The sequence below is a fragment of the Buceros rhinoceros genome, unplaced genomic scaffold (genome assembly GCF_000710305.1).
Source record: "Buceros rhinoceros silvestris isolate BGI_N320 unplaced genomic scaffold, ASM71030v1 scaffold209, whole genome shotgun sequence".
In the NCBI taxonomy this organism is placed as follows: domain Eukaryota; kingdom Metazoa; phylum Chordata; class Aves; order Bucerotiformes; family Bucerotidae; genus Buceros; species Buceros rhinoceros.
In genome coordinates, this window is record NW_010433302.1 from 1 (window position 1) to 20,798 (window position 20,798).

At 38.4% G+C, this 20,798-nt stretch overlaps 1 protein-coding gene across 2 annotated transcripts in view; it reads left to right on the forward strand.

Annotated features, from left to right (window-relative positions):
• Positions 1-5,560: 5,560 nt before the first annotated feature.
• SULF2 (sulfatase 2) overlaps positions 5,561-20,798 on the forward strand; it is a 60,701-nt gene continuing 45,463 nt past the window's right edge. For both annotated transcript variants that reach the window (XM_010144054.1, XM_010144055.1), the window contains exons 1-2: positions 5,561-5,789; positions 11,481-11,720. In XM_010144054.1, coding sequence (XP_010142356.1) covers positions 5,615-5,789; positions 11,481-11,720 — 415 coding nt within the window. In that variant the 5' untranslated portion in view covers positions 5,561-5,614. The remainder of the gene's footprint in view (positions 5,790-11,480; positions 11,721-20,798) is intronic.

The following is a 20,798-nucleotide window of genomic DNA, read 5'->3' on the forward strand; positions in this document are numbered from 1 at the left end:
GAAGAGTTTCCAAAGGCAGCTGATGCCACAGCACTTCTCATTGAGCAAATCGCCGTGCGCGTCCGGGTGATGTGTGCGTCTGAGGGTCTGTGTGTGTCCGCATGTGTGTGCGCAGGGCGTGATTTATTGTCTGTGTGAGGCCTCAAAAAATTCTGCTTACTTGGTAGAATGTGTAATGGTAACTGTTCTTGCTTACTTTTTCTATCTTAAGGCACTTGCATTCATTCTCCTCTGGTATTTTCAGAAGTGAAAGGCTGTGGTTATTACTGTACTTAATATAAGTTTATATAATTATCTTTAAAGTCAAAGACTGCATCCTTAGAAATATGTGTAGATAATAAGTATAGTAGAGAAATATTTCTTAATCTCTTTCAAGTTGTTATTGGGCTATTATTGCATGTGGTGCAGAAAAGCGGTGTTTATCATTGTAGATTTGGGAGATCCAGATAGCAATTTAGTCTATCTGAGGACTAACTAATTTTATGTGTGTTATTGGGAAGCTCTAATAATAACATGCAAGCAGTGAACAGAAAGAATAATTTGGATTTGTGGAAGGTATATTGTGTTTAAAAAGCTTTTTAAAATATCAATTCATAGGGAAAATTGTAATTAATTTATAATTCAATTTTATTTAAAATAAAGTTACAGAATAAGGAGGAGAATCTGTAATGCAAGTAAGCTTCCCTGTGATAAATATTTAGCTTTGGTATAGAGTTCACCACCATAAGGAAAGCGAGTCAGAAGAACATGTCTGAATAGTAATTCAGTGCTTTAATAAGTCTGGAAGCTCTGTTCCTGGCTTCGTCTGAAGAAACTGTAGATGCTTTCAAATAAAAATACTTAAACCATGATTTTTGAAGGTAAATCAGCACAATTGTAATCTTCAGGAGTCACATTTAGCACAGAGGGTTTGATTTTGTACTTTCCCTTAAATTTTTGACTACCTGGGGGAAAAAATGGGAAAGTATAAAACTGTAAGGAAACATTCCATGTTGTTAGATTACAGTATTAATGTTAATGCCAACCTTCCCCTGAGAACCTTGTTTGATTGCAAACAAGATTCTTCCCAATCCCCATATAAAAATATGTTTATCTCTTAGAAACGTAATATAGGGGTTTCAAATGATGGTTGACAGCCTCAGTGAAAAAGGGTTTGCCATAACCAAACCTGGATGTGTAGCAGTGCCTCAAGAGTTAAAAAAACAGCAGCACTGCTGAATCCATTTAACTGGCAAAGTGGCTTTAATTGGGTTGGTTGCTAGGGAATGGCTCCAGCACCATGTATGTCAATGAATTTAAACCTTGGACAAATGGCACACTGAAGTCTGTTAAATAATACACCTGGTAGTGGCTCCCACCGTGCTCCGAGCAGGTGTGCGTTGCTGCTTGCTAACCAGTTTTCCCTTACGGTTCCGCTCTGTGGTTTACGTGCTCTTACCCTGTTCTGTGGTGGCTGCTGGGCGAGTTGAACTTGCCGTACCAATTCTGTAAATAGTGTTTTGCAGTATGCTTATTTTAAAAAAAATCAGTTAACGTAAACGTAACTAGAAACAGCTTTCTAGATAGGCTCGAAGCAGGATTAACTTACACATTTCATACAAGAATTAATTTGTTACACATTTGTATCTCCTCTGTTACAGAAAGAGTCAGATACTACTCTTGGTTAAATTGGAATAAATTATTTGACTTCAGTGAAGTTGCACTGGGCTAGCGCGTGGGGCAGTTGTGTCTGCACTTGCGTTAGCAAGGCTGGGAGCCCCAGCGTGTGCGAGCCGCTGTCAGTAGCTTGCACGCAGTGCCTGTTACACGTGTGCCAAGCCATACCAATCAATAGCATGTTAGAAATACCATCTGGGGTGGAGCTGCCACTGGTCATCCCTGTGCATCCCGCCTGGGCTGCTGCGGAGCTGACATTAATTACTGCGGGTGGTATAAAAAGAAGTCTTTCCTTGGTGTAAATGGTACTTGGGAACAGAACTTGTCTCTGTTCTTTTATAAATAGAATAAATGTACTGAAGTCTAGCTTTATCTCTTCAACATTTATAATGTGACTTAGCGTAATGTTCTGTGTTGCCACACAGGAGAATTAAGTTTGGCTCTGTTCTCATTCCCCACACTAGCAGGAGTTAAGAACAAAAAGAGGCATCTGTATCTAATTCAGGCTATGAAGGGAGTCAGGGACTTGTTAAGACACCGTAAACCATAGAAAATAAGAGGACCAGACTTTCTCTAAAGCAGCCTGCTAGGAGGTTTCATAGGCTTAATAAAGCTCAGCTAGATGCCCCAGCTGAAGACTATTTCATAAATTTCTGATAGCACTTTCCTAAATAGAAAACAGGAGTGACCAGAGTTGTCCAGTTTACATGTGTAATCTGGGGGAAAATCAGAGGCGTACCCAATTCTCGTGAGAGGCACTACAAATTAAGCATCTTTAACGTGGGAGGAGGGCCTGCAGAGGCACACAAAGCACTGGGCCATCTGCACCACTCAGAACAAAATGCGTCCTTGGAGGGGGTGCTGTATGAAAAGGGAGGGCAGACTGGGGCACTGCTGTGGAACTCTTCTGGCTTTAGCTGTGAGTTGCAGATTAAACTTGTTGACAGAAATGGGGGAAGAACTGTTAATAAAGACTTTAGGTTGAATTTCTTCCCTGAAGTTCACTGAAGACTAGGGGTTAAAAAAATGTGTCTATATTTGACCACTGGCAAGCCATGCAAGAGACTCTTCTGTTGCTATTCTGAGAACTATTTAAAGCTGGCTTTTAAATTTTACTGCATATATACTGTTAGTTGTGGCATGTCTCTTTTATGAATGCATACTTCAAGAAATAGGTTATTTTCTAAAATTGCTTTAATTTTCTTACCTAGTTATTGGTGTGAGTTTTGCACATAATTACATACTTGGAGTTGGTTCCCAGTAGTACTTACCCTGATAATAATAGGAACATAACACACCAGAGTAGTTGAAAAATTGTCATCAAGGAGGGGGTTGAAGATAACAGGTTTGGTAAAGATGCCTGCTGTACTTGACATGAAATTCTCTCCTTCACCCACAGTATCCCCTCAGAGATAACTAATTCTTTTAACCATAAATAAACAAGTGTGGATAAAATAGCTGTGGAATAACAGTTTATGTATATCCTCAAGTGCATTAAGTATTTTATAGATAAATAAGCAGCTCTCTGAGCTGGGGACAACTTCTATTTTTAGAAGTGAGGAGCAGTAAACTGTGAGGAAAAGACAGGCTGAGGGAAGAGAGGCAGTGAGGTCATGAGGTTACTTCCATGCGTGTGCTTAAAAGAGGTGGGGAAAATGCAGGGAAGACTGTTATGTGCACAATACAGTGACTGTAGTGACGAGCAGATACCAGGAGAATGGGCTGCCTTCTCAGTGCTGCAAGAAAAGTCAGCAAATGCTGTTATCCTGAGAAGCTGTTGGCTAGTGTAAAGCAGAAAAAATCACATTAACTTTTGGGGCCTTCAGAAAAATGTGTGACATCTGTGTTGTCCGTTTGGGGTTTTTGGGTTGTTTTGGTTTGTTTTTTAAACAGAAGTACATATGAAGTCATTTCTGAAGAGCAGAAACCTTTTCTCTAGCCCCTCCCCCAAAAAGCTGGTGTCCAGGAATACGTGCCTGCTAAACTAACTTTTTTTTTTTTCCCTCCCCTTTTGACACAGATCCAGGTTTGCCTCTCAAGCTGCTTTGACTACTCTGGACAGTAGCAACTCATTGAATCTGACATGATTCTTCCCAGTTGTACTGCTGCAGACGGAATTCTGAATACAAGGAATGAAAATTGATAGGACTTGTTGGTGTTCCTTCTGCTATAGCCTGGCAAATCTCTGAGCAGCAGCAGAGGTACTAAAGCTGTATCTGTAAGCTTAGGAAGCTGGACTTTTTCCCTGCCCATTAAAGCTACGATGCTTAAAATCAATTTTTAGGTTCTGTGAAGAAAGTCAAATTTACCTGCCTGGGAAACTCCCTGGAGAGAGTAGCAAGGAAGAAGGATTTTACATTTCTTCAAAGCCCTGTTAGTGTATGTTTTTGGAAAGCAGCCTTAATAAATATTGCATCATGCTATAGCTACATATCTGTTGACTTCTATGAAAATTCAATGTGCATTTGTTAAATAAGCATAGGAGCAGAGTATAATTTTTCAGACCAGTGGGTTTGGTATTGCATGATAACTTTCTTAATGAAAGTTTATCTCAAAGAACAGACGCTGACAGAGATGAAGTAATAATGTAGCTATGAAATAATCTGCTGGAGGAAAAACAGCTTTCCCAAGTGGCTTTAGGGACAGAATAGCCAATGTATTTTTTTTGGATAGTGCTGGATTCTTTCTACCCGTGCATTTCTGGCCTTTACAAAAAGCAGATAGTCTCCCTCGTGTCATTTTTAATTGATTTTTCACTGCATTACAAGAGATCGTTGGCACCAGTCCAGGAAAAGGCAGGCAGCAAGTAGGGAATTCATCAAAAACTGACTCATTGATCACTGGATCTGACAAAATAATTAGTACTTGATATTTGCAATACAGTTTCATACTGTTATTTTGACTTCTAAAAGCAAGAGAAAATCCCTTTATACCAGAAGACCACTGAGCAAAACTATGATTTCAAAAATTCTTCAGCACACTTACTCTTGTTTTGGGGGGAATCTCTTTGTAGGAATTGCTAAGAATTTTTAATTGCCTCATTAAGAGCAGCAGTACTGGCTAGGTGTGCTCTGGTTTGTGGCATTGTATTTGCGATGGAGAGAAGTCATAGGCAGCATAAATCATTCTGGTGCATCTATTCCCAAACATTTCCAGCAATGGGCCTTCGAGTGCATTCATTAATAATAATGATTTTTTTTTTTTTTTTTTTTTTTTTTTTTTTTTTTTTTTTTTTTTTTTTGCAAAAAATAATCTTGGAAACCAACAGAAATACTGAAGGGATATCACGCTAACATCAAAGCTGTGGTAGACTTCAAACAGTATCATACCATAGTTCCAAGATCTGGAACAGAGCAGCTCTGTTCTCTAATGAAATTTGTAAGATAAATCAGCGTATAACAAGGTTGCTATCTGAGAATCCTGTATGAATTTGCAAATATGTTGTTAACACAGTAAATTTTCCGCAGTCCTGTTTAAAAATATGGATAGGCATGGCAGTTTTTTCTTCAACATCTGCAAAAATGTCATCTCAAAACATTGTAGAACCTTAAGGAAGAAGATTGCTTTTTATATGTATCAAAGCAAAAGTAAAAGTTTGATACCCAGCGAAGTCCTGGAACTGGCTGCCAAATTTGAGCCTGGAGGGGAACTTCTGCAGCCGACAGTGGAACGGTGTAGCAGCTGTGAATTCTTTAAGTTTGTGCTTTAGCTGACACTAGAAAAACATTCAGTTGCTTTGTTGTTGTTTAGTTGGTTGTATTCTTAGGAGTTAGATTATTTCAAGTTTATTGCTTTTCACTTCTTTGGAGAGAACCTTGCTGTTCCTTGTGGGGAGCAGAGAGGGGTCAAGGTATAAATAAATACTTGTTTCCCTCTCCCTTATAGGAGACCTGCGAACAAAAAAGAAATAGAAGCCATTAACCTGCCTTGTTCAGAGAGAACACTAAATCAGCGCAGTATGGCACAGTATAGTATTGTCCTTGGATTATTCATGATGACTGTTTTATCACTGTTGGATGGAAGTTCAGCTTTCCTGTTAAATCAGCGTCTGAAGGGAAGATTTCAAAGAGACCGTAGAAACATCCGCCCAAACATCATACTTGTTCTTACTGATGATCAGGATGTAGAACTTGGTAAGAGCCCAGCCTAAAGAGAATTTTAGCTGATGAATATGGCACTGCTTTTCCTTGAAGCTAGGTTCTTGCATTCAAAATAATTATCTTCTTTTTTCAGTGTGAAAACTGATAGGAAGAACAAATAGCAAAAATGTAAACCCAACTTTATGTAGAAAATACTTTCCATGTGCATGCAATTCAAGGACAGTAAAAGTTAGTCTCAACGTAAAATGTTGAAACTTTCTGTTTCTGTGGAAATATGAGATTCCTGACTGTCTTCATCTAGACACCTAAACTGCGCTTCTGGCAATTGCAAGTGTAACCTGGGAAGCTACATGCCAAAGCAGTAGATTTAAATACATAACTGATTATTGCACCATGTAATTACCCAAATTTTTTTGTGTAATTGCAGATGTTCATTACATATGCGGTTTTAATTACTAAAATGTTACCTAACATAATCATACTATTCTTGGTATTGTCCATTTAGGTGTGTACTTAATTACTGACCAAAATGACTTAGTATGAAAAAGGTTCTCCTGTGTTATTCAATGCTATGTTAATTGGTGAAGAAAGGAGATGAAAATTAAACACGTGCTTTGCCTAATGGTTTGGAATAATGAATTAGCTGATGGCATTTGGCTTCTGTTCTGTTACCTGAACTAGCTTGTATTTACCAAATGTTGTCTGTAGTTAGAAGTGATTAACACAAATCAGTTTATGTTAGTAATTTTGCATTAGAAATATGCTTTTAAGTGAATGTAAAGCCTGGATCATCTGAAAAACAAGAACTTGTCTATGTGTGGTCTGGTGGGTTTTTTTACAGTTCCTGCATCAAATATCTAGTATGGATGGGAAAAATTAGAAAACAGACATCACAGAGGGAACAGAAAACAATGGCAAAGTTAATCAACTTGTATTACTTACTCATCTAGTTGAGAATCACAGCAACGTGGCGGTATTCTTAGAGATGCTTTTTATCGGTACTACCACATGTCTGCGGTATCACTGATGTCACACTCCGTGTTCTCAAAGGCGTTGAGAAAGCCTGCTGTGATGGTAACCCCACCAAATACAACTTAGCAGGATAAGGAGATTTTTTTTTTTTGTAGTGGTAAATTCTTGTAATGGTTATTTAGATCACAAATAAAGCAGTTTTAATAATGTATATCTAAACGAAGCTAAGTACATTGTCTTGTAGGCTCAGAAGGTGGTCCTGAAAAATTTATCACCTTCAGTCTTATGCTAGCCTGCTTGTTTCTGATGCAATTGTCTAAGTCCTTTGGGCAGAATGTTTCTCTTCTCTGATAATCTGATGCTTTCCAATTTCAAGCATAATGGGCATGTGTCCACACAAATTAGGATATAACTAAGGAAGATCCATTTGACGAAGCTGAGATTTGATATTCGTTATTTGCCACTAATGGCTTTGTGAGACCCAGTATCTGTTTGAATTAATTTTTGTTCTTGTCTATTGTCTGGTGAGCTGTCCAAGTTAATCAGAATTGCCATTTGTGGGAATTGTGGTTAATGTATTTAAGAAAGATGAAAACAAGATGTGAATTACAAATAAAAGCTAAAGGAAAACTTGGAAGCTATAAAAGCATAGTAGAGAAAGCTGTGCATAACTAAGATTTCATTTGTTTCTAAGAATATTTTGTAACTGATGGATGTCTTAGCTTTCATTGTTCTTTTGTGGCTACTTTTAAGGCAAAAGGGAAGACAACACAATCTTGAGTGTTCTTAGCAGCCTTTCCTTTATTCAATTTAAGATAGATTTAACAATGCTCCAGTAGCAGGTGGAGTTTACCAGAAAAAGAATGTCATCCTTTCAGGAAAGGAGTACAACTTGTATTTTTTTTTTATTTGCACTACTGTTAATCATGGGTTTTGCTTGGGAAACCAAACCTCAGCCTTGTATTTAAATAAGGAAAAGACTGATGAGGGGCTGATGAAAAGGATGCAGAATCTCCAGGTCAATGGAGAATGAGTGTAAATTGTAATGGATACAAATGGGAGAAGACAAATGAGAATACCAAGAACTACTGAAACATACGCAGTCAGTTGACTGTCTAATCAAAAGAGTTGTACTGGCAACCAGAATAAAAAGAGGAATAAACTGATGAGGAGAGAGAATTAATTAGAAACAAAGACTTTTTTTTTTCCCCCCCATTAGAGCCATTTAAGTCCAAGTTAGTATAATGCTGATGTCCCCTGCGTGATGGACTCAGCATCTCCAGTTTAATTAGGTTTGCCTACCATATTGCTGTGATTAGCAAACCAGCTTATTTCCTTATCTCCTTGTTGGAGAAAGATTTGATTATTTAGAAGATATTTCATGTTAAAGAAGGTGAGAGGTGATTTGTATCTTCCTCCAAAAAACTACAGAAGTGGCATGGAAGCTAATTTTTCTTAGTTATCATACATGAAGATTAGGGCCTTGGAGCATTGTTAAAATTAGGTATGAGGGGGGAGAAAAAGGAAATGAAGATGTGAAAAGCAGCACCAAGATTTGGGGCTGGCCCCTTTGGGGTGGCAGCAATGGCTGGACATAGTCACTTTGGATGGAGTCCTGAATTAAACCTTAGCGATGAAGATTAGGGCCTTGGAGCATTGTTAAAATTAGGTATGAGGGGGGAGAAAAAGGAAATGAAGATGTGAAAAGGATGTCTAATGAGGTTCAAATAGGATAAAAATAGACGGCTTTAAGGGACAGTTAATTAACATTCTGGGATTCAGTTAACTTATCTGTGTATGGATAACACTTCTTAAACTGTGCTTCAGAGTAGACTAAGTCACTTGGGACTTAAGTTCTTAAACAGCTGGAGCTCCCTAAAACTCATGTAAATTACAACCTCTGACAACAGAACACAGTATTTCATAAACAACTGGTATATTTTCTCCATTGATGTTACTCAAAATACCAGTGTTGTTCCTAAAGTGAGCTGTGAAGGCACAAAGTTACGGATAACACACCAATTTCAAGTGGACTTTCAACCTAGGTTTTGCTTCACTTTCTTCAGTGAACAGCTTGAATGCATCAGATTGATTAAACTTTCATATTTTCACAATAATTCAATGGATAGCTTTAAAAATAGCATGGAAATGTCACATTTTACTTCTAAATCATTATTTATTAGCAGTGGTTTTAGACAGGTAACAGAACACTTTTGGAATTTAACATTGAGACTTCAAAGCATGACTTTCCTTGGTACATCCACTAATGAAACCCCAGAAGGTTTTCCAACTCAAAAGGTGATCTGGAGGAGTTCCAGTTGTAGATTAACACATAACTAATCTTCTGCCATAGAAGGATTGATTCTCTTTTTTTTTTTTTTTTCCCCTCACACTTCTGTGTTTGTATTGGAGGCAAGCTGAAGAAAATAAGTTTTGGTCGGCTGGTTTAATGCTGTTTAAAATATTTAAAGCTGCCCTATTTAAGATTGTACAGAAGAGTATGCTGGATTTTTACCTTCCACTGATCTGTCACTCTGTATTAGTTCCCAAGCTGGGAAAGCAGATTAGATCATATGTTTTTGTATTAAGACTGTTGATATATAGGGCCTTGTCATTACAGCAGTTTTATTAAAGGAGGTTATTGTCCCCAAGGGGAGTCTTAACATGTACTGTTCTTTATGCACAGATGCCTCTGTCATTTAAAGAGGTTGTTCAATTGTATTTTAATATTGGGATGACAAAACATTCTTTTGGTCTGCCTATTTATGCTTGGGCTAGCTCATAAGACAACATAGAGGAAACAACAACAGTTTTCAGGCTCATATAATGAATAATGGACTGTTTTAATTGTTAACTGTGGTGTTAGTGCCTTTGAGCGCCAACACTTATCCCACAGTCATGGAAACTAAATACCTTACTTTCTTCAGAAACTTCTTTTTGGAATGTGAAGTTTAGCAAGTTCTAAAGAGGGAGGGCAATAACCTGCTTTGGTTCTTGTCACAAGATGCCATGATAGAGATGTGCTCTGACCTGAGATGTACAAACAGATTCATTTTTTTATTTTTATATTGATTCTAACAAATTGATGTCAAGAAATCTAGTACAATGGCAGGTTTTAGATGAAATGACTCACAGTAGCAATAACCTCCCTTTATGGTGCCAGAGAATCAGATTTTGTATGTGGCTTATGACCGTTTTCCCTCTAGTTTTTGACTCTCGGTTATATCAATGTGCCCTGTATCAAATCAACTTGCTGTTGCAATTTCATAATGAAATCCCTGCCTAAAGAGCTTAGAAGAAACCTAAACCCATTATTGACAGAAACATATAGTTTGTGCCAGATGGTTGCAGGATACATTGATTAAAGTTGTACTATTAATCCAACTCAACTTCGGGTAAGTTAGCCCCAGCCCTTCTCCAGCATGAACCCATACCTCCATCTCCATGTTCTGTATTGGCTTTCACTGCTCCTAACAAGAAGGGAGTGTTGGTGATGGAAAGGTTCACTCCTCTTTGCAGAATCATGCTGATGATGGGTACCACTTCAAGTTCTTCGGAAAATGGAAATTCTTCTCTGTATCAATTATAACTCTGATGCAGTTTTAACCATCAGGCACGAAGAGATGAGGGAAACCAAGTATCTTTTTTCTTTCGATCCTTGGTGTTTCTTTGTGTAGGAGGAACTCTGACATGGATCCAGATCTTTAGCTAGGTGGGTCTCTGTGGTAAAGATCCAGTCTTTGTCCAAAGCCTCGTCTTAAAGAAGAAACAGAACAGCTGTTTGGCAGCAGTGTGACTTGTAGAAATAGTTAGCAAAAAGACTTTTACTCCCATTACCCCAATTCATCCAAGACACTGCCAGTTAAACTTGCTTGTTCATTTTCAGAAGAGGGTTATAAACTACGTCGTGTTATCTATCCCAAGTAGTTATCTAAAAATACGATTCTGCAGAACCAAGCCTCAGCAAATTTAGAGAGTTTTAAATGAGACTGTTACCCAAATGGATCAAGTGAATAGAACTCAGTGGGCTGGCTATGGAAATTCTTATGAGGGCTTTGCTTTGTCTTTGGTTCAGCAAGAAGTTACAGAAATCAGTACCTGCCAATACTTCACATTAGGGAAAAGAACGCTCTATCTAGACAACTACTCTAGCAGACCATGCTTGAGGAGGGGGTTGGACTAAATAATCTCCAGGCAACCCTGCCAACCTTAAGTGGTTCTGTGATTCTGTAATGACAACCCTCAGCTATTTGCAGAAGGTTGGCAGAAAAGGCAGTGCATCAGGTATTTTCTGAAACCAAGGATTAAATAATGTTTAAGGAGCGTGTAAACTTTGGACAGGGCTGCTGCACAAAGTGAATTTGACCCTCGGGCCACGTTGTCTCAGCCGAATTCATGCTGGTTCTTGCCTTCAGCTACCGGAACAGTACTAGGGGCTCCAGAAAGGCTGCACAGAGATTGTTACAGTGGTACATCTTGATCTTGGAGAGAAATTTAAAAAGCTTTATGATCTACGTCAACAGGTTTGAGTCAAATCGTAATCTTAGGACTTCAGTAGTTGGTCCTTCTTAAAGTAATGGGAGAACTTTACTAGAGGGGAGAGAATATTCACCTTGGATTTGGGTTCACTGTGAGATTATAATACCCTTATTACCTGTGCTTCATTCTGGTCTCTGATGTAACACGTGAGCTCTTGGGTAGCTCTTGCGACTGAAACAAGAAAAGAATTCTGAGATGGTTTTCTTCTTCCAGGTTCTATGCAAGTGATGAATAAAACAAGGCGGATCATGGAACATGGAGGTGCTCATTTCATCAATGCCTTCGTGACAACGCCCATGTGCTGCCCATCTCGCTCCTCTATTCTTACGGGAAAGTATGTGCACAACCACAATACTTACACTAACAATGAGAACTGTTCTTCTCCGTCCTGGCAGGCTCAGCATGAAGTACGTACGTTTGCAGTGTACCTCAACAACACAGGATACAGGACAGGTAAGGTCAAAACTGGCTTCATCTGAAAGCTTCCTTAAACTTACTAGTGCAGAGGCTAATGTTTATAATATTTTAATTTGTTCTCCTAATGAACTGCCTCAGTGCAGAATGCCAGAGCTTCTGTCTTGTGTCCAGGTTTAGCTTCCGTCTTGTATGTAGGTTCAGTGTCCTTGTACTCGAGGAAATTAAAAAACAAAAATATAAACCAAATATATTAATACAAGAGTAGGGACTGAGCCTTCTGTGCCTTGGGGCAGAGCTGTCAGCTGGATTGGTTTCTCTAGACGATCCATTCTTAGAAGGTTGTTTAGGATAAATAATGATCAAGATCAAAGTACAAACAAAAGATCCGCTTTATCCTGCAGATAAGATTTCAGAAAATGTGTAGCATGTGTTTCACATTTATTTCCTTGCATTCTCCAGAAGTGAGTTTTAGATCTTGCCCATTTCTTGCTAATGCCTTTTGTTATGATGACAAACAGACATAGTATATATACTACAGTATTGTGGTATCGTTGTTATTGATAATATACATTTTTTCTTTGACATTATAGTACTTGAGACTTCCAGAAACTAGTATAAATCTTGAATAATAACTGTAACACCATTTAACACCTTTTTTTCTAACTATTCAGGTGAGATTTTTGCAAAGTCTTGATCTTAAAACAAGTGTGTAATTTCCTTGTTTTGTTTGTCTTCAATAAAGGCCTGAATTAATCTGGAAAGAAAGAAATTAGGGGAAGTGCGTATACCTTATTATTTGGTTGCTGTTTTTCTCCATTTATAATTCCTGGCACTAACACCAATAGTCATGTGAATACCACACCAAGGTTAATGTTTTATTGTTCATAGATTATTGTTTTGTGTTTACTGATGTTTGTCTGTTGTAATAATTTTTATATTTAATGACTATCTTCCAAGCACTTGCAATTTCTGCTAACTTGCCTAGCTATTGCAAGTGTCCTGGTGTCCATATGTCTTGTTTTTACATTAACTTACTGTTTACATTTAGACTCAAAGTCTTAGTGAATCTATATTACATTTTTCTGCCTCTCTTTGCAAACCAGATTTATTGGAATGCACAGAAATAGTACTTTTACAAGTACAAAGCAATCTTCAGGTGTAAATGAGATCCTCATTCACATAGTTAAATATGATATGTCATTATACAAATTTGAATGGAAATTGCCACCAGTGGAGGCTGGTGTTCTTTTCTTGTCTCTGGTTAAAGTCTTGAGTTAGCCACTATGAACAATGTCAGCAGTAAGAAGTTTGGTTTTCCTTTTTTTTTTTTTCCCCCCCACAAACATCTCATCAGATTTACCTGCTTCAGAAACAGCAAGAATTTGTACTTTAGAACCTTATTCACTCAGTTTCTCAGATTTCAAAAGTAACCTGCTAAAGAGAGTATTTTGGAGATTGTGAAGACAGTCTGTGAAACAGGGAGTCCACACTGAACATGGCTGTTCATTTGTAGGGAGGGGTTTTTTGTTATTTTTTTGTCATCCATGGTAGTACTGGTTTGTCCTGCAAACATTCAGTTTAGCTTCTTAATGCCCCCTCCTTTTTTTTTAAAAAAAAAAAAGGGCAGAAGAAAAAGAGGTCATGAGGAATAAAGGGTTTTGAGGCTTGCTTTTACATTTAAGTTCACAACCTCGGAGTGAGCAAGCCATTATTTTGGAAGGGTTTTATTCTTCATTCATAATCCAGGGCTTCTCCCTGTGTTTCTTATCTTTTCTCTTTTGTTTAAACTTCAAGGAAGAAATTGTACTCCCCTATTACTCAACCTCCCCTCTGTTTTTCTCTTCTGCCTCTTGTTTCACATCTCCTTGCTCTCTTCTCTGTTCGTTGTGATCTCCCTGTGTTTTATTCTGTTGCAAAAGATGATTCTGCTGGGGACCGTTCTTTCTGTGTTGCAGTGTTTTCCCTGTGGCGGTGACATTTGTGGTTTCAATCTGTATAGACTTGTGCTGCTGCTAACATCGTCAGGAATTGTGCCGGTGGTATGTGGGCAGGAGGGCATGGTGTGGCGCAGGTTTCTCTTGCGCAAGTTGCAAGTAAAAAATATGAGAGGAAGAGGTGTGACTTTCCTATAATTGTTTCTGAAGTTTCAGCCTTGGTTGTCAGTTTTATATTTTTCATCTTTAGCACTTTAAAAAGTTTGACCAACTTCGTTAGGCGCCAGAATTGGCAGAACAGACATGAAGAGACTGAGCTCAAGGAAAGTTCTTTCTTTGGCTTTAGCAGACAGGATTGTGACCACCATGCATAGGGCTCGCTGACGCTTTATGTGGATCAATTAAAACATCATGGCAAAGGGAAGGATGGGTTTTCCTTCTACAGTTGAAGCCATGGAGGCAGTAGGTGTTACAGGTATGTCTTCCTTGGCATTAACCTGTCTCACGATCTCAAAAATGCCAGTGTGACGAATAACAACTGAAAGGCTGTGTTCTCATTACATAGCTGCTACACCTAGGCAATAAGTTTCCAATCACAGAATATTAAGCAATCAGTCTGATTTCGAAGAGCTTCTCGCATCATTGTCCTATTACTTATAATGGGAAATTCAGCAAGAAGGACAACTTATGTAAACCAACCAAGTCAACTGATGAATTAATCTTTAGAAAAGTCAGTGTAAGCAATGTCTGAATCATCACTACCATAAAATAGTGGATGCTAGTACTTCAACTTGGAGCATGAGATTATTAGAATGGAAAAGAAACAAAGTTCCTGTGACAAACATTTCTGCATGTCAGGGAATTTCTTTGCCAAAGATTCTTGTGTAAACATTTACAGAAAAAAGGTTCTGTTTTCTGTGAACATACACATCTCTTCCTGTGAGACAGCTTTTAAAATGCACGATGCATTGTTGCATGCTTGGGACCTGCAGCAACAAATGCCAAGATGTTTTATTGGAATACACATTTAAACTCTCCCTTAGACATTACTTAATGAGAAAAGCTTCTCTTTTCCATTTGCTTGGCTGGATGAATGATTAGGTCTTAAAATTGGTGACTGATTCCAGAATATTTTGTCAGCCTTATCTGCAGTCAGGAAATGAAAAGGCGTGTTTATCTTATTAAATTCAACAGAATTAGGGATGGTGGGCCAAAGTCAGCCTGGCAGAAGGACACTTTTGCTTCAGTGAATCTTCTGAGAGAGTTCTGTTAATTTATGTTAGGGCTCAACAGGACTCAGTATGCAGCAAATGCAGGACACGCTGGCTAACTCACCATTCCTGAGCTCTACCCTGTGGTACAGCTAACCCCATTTGGTTAAATGAACCTGTTAACAAAGGGAAATGCCACTGCTTATGGTGGTACGTCAGCATCTCACTCTGTTGAGAAGTCCATGCTTGAATTATGCAAAAATTAATAAATGCCGTTTTGCACCACTTCTGGATTTTAAACCTAGAGAAGAGTCATTGTGGGAGGTCCGTCTCTGCCACTATAAAACATTTCTTGAGAGTAGAAGTAATAGTCATTCTTAGCACTTTCATGGGGCTTTACAATAATTAACTAATGAATTCATTAAAATTCAGTGACAATCTTATATTTCCTCTCATTAATATTGGAGTAAGAAAGTACAGTGGCTGACTGCATTCAAATAATTATTTTTCCACTTCACTGTCAGAGCCTTTGACATTTTAAAGTGTTTTTAACATTAAATGGTCAGAAAGAGGTGAAAGGCTATTGGTAAATGTTTGTTAGAAGAGGACTTGAGAAATATGTGAGCAGATTTTAATATCTACATACATGCCAGGAGAAAAATTCTTAAATTCATTATTTCCCTTCCATAGAATTTGCTCTTCATGATAGTTGCTGGCTGCTATTTTTATTTATTATGGAAATTCTTAAAAACTTAAAGTTAATCTCTGTGTAAAATTACTTGGATGGGAATAATTGGTGACCTGAAGTGTCTAAGAACAGACAGTAGAGACAGAGGAGTGAAGTACTTTCTACAAGGTCACATGCAGGTGAAGCACAACTTTAAGAAGAGATACAGGTTTTGATTCCCGCTCCAGTGCCCTGGCCACTGTGCTGTGCTCCACTTCTCCCCACCATGTTACAGGCAGGTAAGGAAAACAGATTATCCAAGTCCGAGTGACATCCTGTGTGCAGGACAGATAGCTTTTGCAGCTGATGAAGAACTGAAGGCCATTTTTAAAAATAGTAACCAAGTAATTTGTGTCAGACTTAATTTTTAGAAGTGATTTGCATGATTAAGAACTGAAGTGTGACCATGTCCATCTCCAAGACATCTAGGTGGCTTTTCAAAACTGGCTATCACTTTCTGCATTATTTATCTTGACAATAAATTAGTTTCCTTAAATTTTTTACTCTCTATATAAAAATATTATATTAACAAGGTCTGTCAAATTATAACTATTACATGGTTTGAGACCATTAAACTTGAAAATGGTATGAAAGGTAGAGTCAGCATAGTGGCTATGTCATGACAGCTGTTACTGCAAAAGAAAACTAAGACTCTGTGCTGGGAAGGACGTAAGAAGAGTCCTGATGTATAGCCTGAATCTACTGACTCCATCCACATTACTACTTCTGGCAGGCTTGGTCACTGCCGGTGGGTTACTGAGCTGGAATATCCTGCAGATATTCTGATGAATGACATTTCAAACAAAAGACAGGGCTGGATTTCCTGCCCAATGTCTAAGACATGCACACCCCCACCTCTCTTTTTTTTTCTTCCTTCCTCCCAGCTATAACTTCAGTTCTATGCTCTAAGTTAGTTTCAAGTCAAACATGCATGCATCTTTTGCCTCTGTTTCTATGAATTGAGTTCTAAGCATCAGTAATTTCACTTTAAACATATTATAACGTATGGCAGCTTACAAAGAGAACACATTAAGTAGCATTGTGGTCTCCTGAGGATTTTGCAGAGGTTGTAGAAACGAAAGTTATCCATACAGCTACTGTTTCATTGCCTGTCTTCTGCATGTACCTTTAAGTTATTTAATGCACATTATCTTGGGGAGAAATATAGACACTTCTGTGAATAACTCACTGAGTAAAAGCCACAGGGTACCCTGTAGTCCAATAAAACTCTCCCAGGGGTCCGGGATTCACAACTGCAGAAGTAAGCCACTGTCTGTGGCTCCCTTACTTCCAGTCGTACTTTGTTTCCTTCTTGCCCTCTCTCATTTCTTCCCCTAAATCTACCTGTTTTCAACATAGAACATTCTAGAATATAAGAAACACCTCATCTTTTTCTTCCCCCTCCTAGAATGTACTCTTCTGATGGGATGCCGATTCTAGTACTCAGTGTAATGGCTTTATCACACTGATTTATCGTTTTAAGCAAGAAGTAGTTCATAGCTTAGTATTTTTTCAGAAATAGGGTTATCATCTCATAGCATTCAAAACAGCTAAAAGCTAAACAGAGTATTTGCATAGTATGAAAGTATTTTTTTAAATCTTTTGTAAGTTAGCTCTTTTAGCATGGCAGTACTTACAAAGTAAAAGAAGCTATTAGTGTAAGTTTTTCATCGTCCAGTGCCATTTCTGTTCAGTATTAGGGAGTTTATCACCCAAAAATGAGAACAGGTTCTCTCCTCCTCACTCCAGTTTAAAATCTTTTGTTTTATCCAGGTAGCAATTTAAGTCCTTGTGGTATCTTCTTGCATTCTTCTTTTCTCTGTTTTTCTAGAATGCCAGGGGCTTTTTTTCAGAAGTCTTTCAAAATCATCCAATTTAATTTAGAACCTAGATTTCTTCTCTTTCAGTGAAAATATTGTTGAAAGGAATTTTGTGGCTATATTGAACCAGGGTTGGACTTTTCTACTAACTGGATTCAGTAAGGCTCTATTGTTTTAATTTATGAACTAATCCTTTTATTAGTGTTCTTCCAGGGTTATTGCTAGGTGGAAAAAACCAGCTTTGTTACAATACAGCAAATATTTGTTTTTGCACGGCATATCTAAGCAGCACCCTGAAACTTGGCAATCGGGTTTTCTTCAAATCTTACAGACAAAATGACTCTAAATGAAATTCTTCTGAGTTGTCTGGAATAGCATGGTGCAGACTTTAGTATTTCCGTAAAGATTCAGTGTTTAGCTAGCTAAACTTTTCTTCAGATTGCTTGTTATTACAAAAGGTCTTGGGAGGTTTCCGGGGTTTATGTGTAGAGGAGGAAATGCTCCATATGAGAGGATGATAAATCTAAAGGTTAAGATTATTCTGTGACCATGGAACTTGAAAGATGGGGAGTGATACCCAAGTTTTTAATTGTGGTTGTTTTGATGTTGGGAAACGTTGTGTGGAAAGTCTGCATGGTCAGGAATGGCCACCAAGGAACGTGAGCAGGCTGGCTACTGTAGTGAGCTGTGTTGTAGAGCAGTGAACCACGTAGCCAGCCAGCACGCCCGCTCTCTCGGGCTGCACGGTGTAGGAAATGGTGCTGTTGTGATACACGAAGTCATATTGTACCGATTTGTAATAAAGATTGGTGAAATGAAGACTACCACTGCTAGAGGTTTTTTTTTACTTATAACTTCCAAAGGGTGTGTGTGAGAGGGATGTTCAGAACAGTATTTATGCCTCGCAACTCTAATTGTGTTTAAACTTCTGTAAGCTGTGCCATAGGCGTTAGTGAAAGGGGGCTTTGGCCCCAATTCCACTGGGAATTTGCTCACCTGAGAAGCACTTGGCTTACCATCAGCATTCTTCAGTTTGATTCCTTGTTGACCGTTTAAAAATATTTGGTTTGAGCCCTTTTGTTTTATTTGGCTTTATCTGCTCCCCTTCAGCCAATTCCCCTGGTTCATTAAATAGATCTTGGCACTGATCCTTGGCCACAATTGAGGAATGCGCAATGCAAATTCAGGAAGAGGAACAAAGGTGTCATAAAAATTACTGTGCATTGCCTTTGTCCTGCTAGATTTCAGAGTAGTCCCCTGGCATAACAAGAAAGCCTGTAGGCTGTTCTGACTGCAGTGGTTACCAGTCACTGTACAACAGGGTTTTTATAACTATTATGCTTCGGGAATTGTAATGGTAATTTTTATTCCAATTACAGAGAAGAGCTGTACATGTAGGGCTCTTGCCATTAGTACTTCTCTTTTTATGTCCCTGTGAAGGTGGATGGAACACGTGATCTTTTATGAAAATTTTGTGCTATCAGTGTATTATAAGTTAGCGAAAAACTGGGCCATCGTGTACAGTAGATCAAAATAAAATGTGTGTGTGTGCACCTGTGCTTCTCTCCTTAGTCTGACTCGTTGTGTATTTCAGTAAATTCATTATTTCAAGGAGACAGACATAAAAAAGAAAAGAAATAGCAAAAAAACACTTGGAGCTCAGTCTTCCTTAGCCTGAAACTGATGAAACTAGAGGGATCTGAGAACAAAATGTGATCTTACACTCCTCTTTTCCTTCTTAAAAGTACTCTAATACCTAAGAACACACTGTATGTTTTATGCAACTCTTTAGATTTACTGCAGTTAGTAGGTATTAATACTAAGGCCGTATCTTCTAATCTTTGCAGTAATGTCGTATTTCCTGTTGTCACTGAAGGTATCAACTGAGACTGTTTTGTTCAGGTAACTTCAGCACTTAAAGATACTGATTTTTGGAAAACCTGGTCAGTTTTTTTGACACCTAATGAGAACTGGTGTCTCTTGAAAAATCTTTATGGTGGAACCAAATTTTATACTAAATCACAAGGTTTTATCTCAGAACCCTCATACTTCTGCTGTAAATCTATTAATTTCACTGGGGTTTATTCCATTGTGCACTGTCAGCTTAAGAGTATATTTGGCCATGATGTGAGTGCAAAGCTGACTTGACCTTTGGGCTTACTCCTTGTTAGATATGTACTTAGCCATGCTGAGAGTGCTTTCTCATCTGCTTTCCTCTGATTGTCTTTTAGAGGACAAAAAGTACTGGAAGTCATTTTTGCTAGATACACAGCAGAAACAACATGAGAAATGCCTTCCCTTCCCCAGACCAAAACTAAGAGATTGCTCAAATGTAACTAATAATGCAGCTTTGAGTTGGGGAAAACTGGTATCCGCTACAAAAGCACAAGATTTTAGAGGAGTAAACAAATCCCTGTGAGTAATTTAAGACTTGCAGCTCAAAAATCTAAGTTAATACCTTAGGTATTAAGGTTGGAAAGTTGGCCATTGAAATATGTCAGAAAAACCGTGCTTTAAATACATCTTTAAAGTACTTAATGCCAAACATTCGTGTTTAAATGTAGAGGGTTAATAGCTTGAAAGATTGTTTAACTTCACAGTCCTGGTGGTAAATACGGTTTAATGGGGTACTAATAGGGAGATACAGCAAAGTAGCCTGAAGGATAGGAAGAGAAGACTCCAGGAGGAGGGTTGTGTGCTGTGAATACTGACCTTAGTGGCCAGGACAACAAAAAGCTGAATTTTGCTTTTTGTCAGCTTCAGTGTTTATTTTGAGAGCATGAATATTTACAAATATATTCCTAAATTCTGAAATCCTGGAATCACGTGTCTTCAACTGCAGATGGGCCACGTTAGTCACTTAGTCCATCCTCGGATCACAAGCTAATTCAGGTTGGAAGACACCTCAGGAGGTCTCTTTTCTACCACCTGCTCAAAGCCTGCCCCAGGCCATGTTGCTGAGGGCTTTATCCAGTCTAGTCTTGAAAAATGCCAGTTGCACAGTGTTTCTGAGCAACCAGTTGCGCTCTTTGTGAAAAATCTTTGCTTTACACCCAGGCTGAACCTCACTTGTTTCAGTCTATGCTGGTTCTTTCTTGTCCTCCCATCATACACTGCTATGATGAGCCTGGCTTTGCTTCTCGGTCTCCTCACAGGTGAAAAGGTTTTATGTCCCCCACCTGAAGCCGGACTAATGTTGCTCCAGGGAGCGTATTTTTCTAGTGTATAGCAAGAGCTTTATCTTTCGCTGCTTCCCAGCAGAGTGTAACATCTCACTGTCAGGAAGGTATTACCAGAAGGTATTACTCCTCTCATACATTCCTTTCTTGATTTCCTTCTCGTTTTATTTAAAGTGAACATAACCGCTATGATCATACCGATGAACAGGTTGTTAGTGGAATGGGTAAGTGATCTTGGCCAGT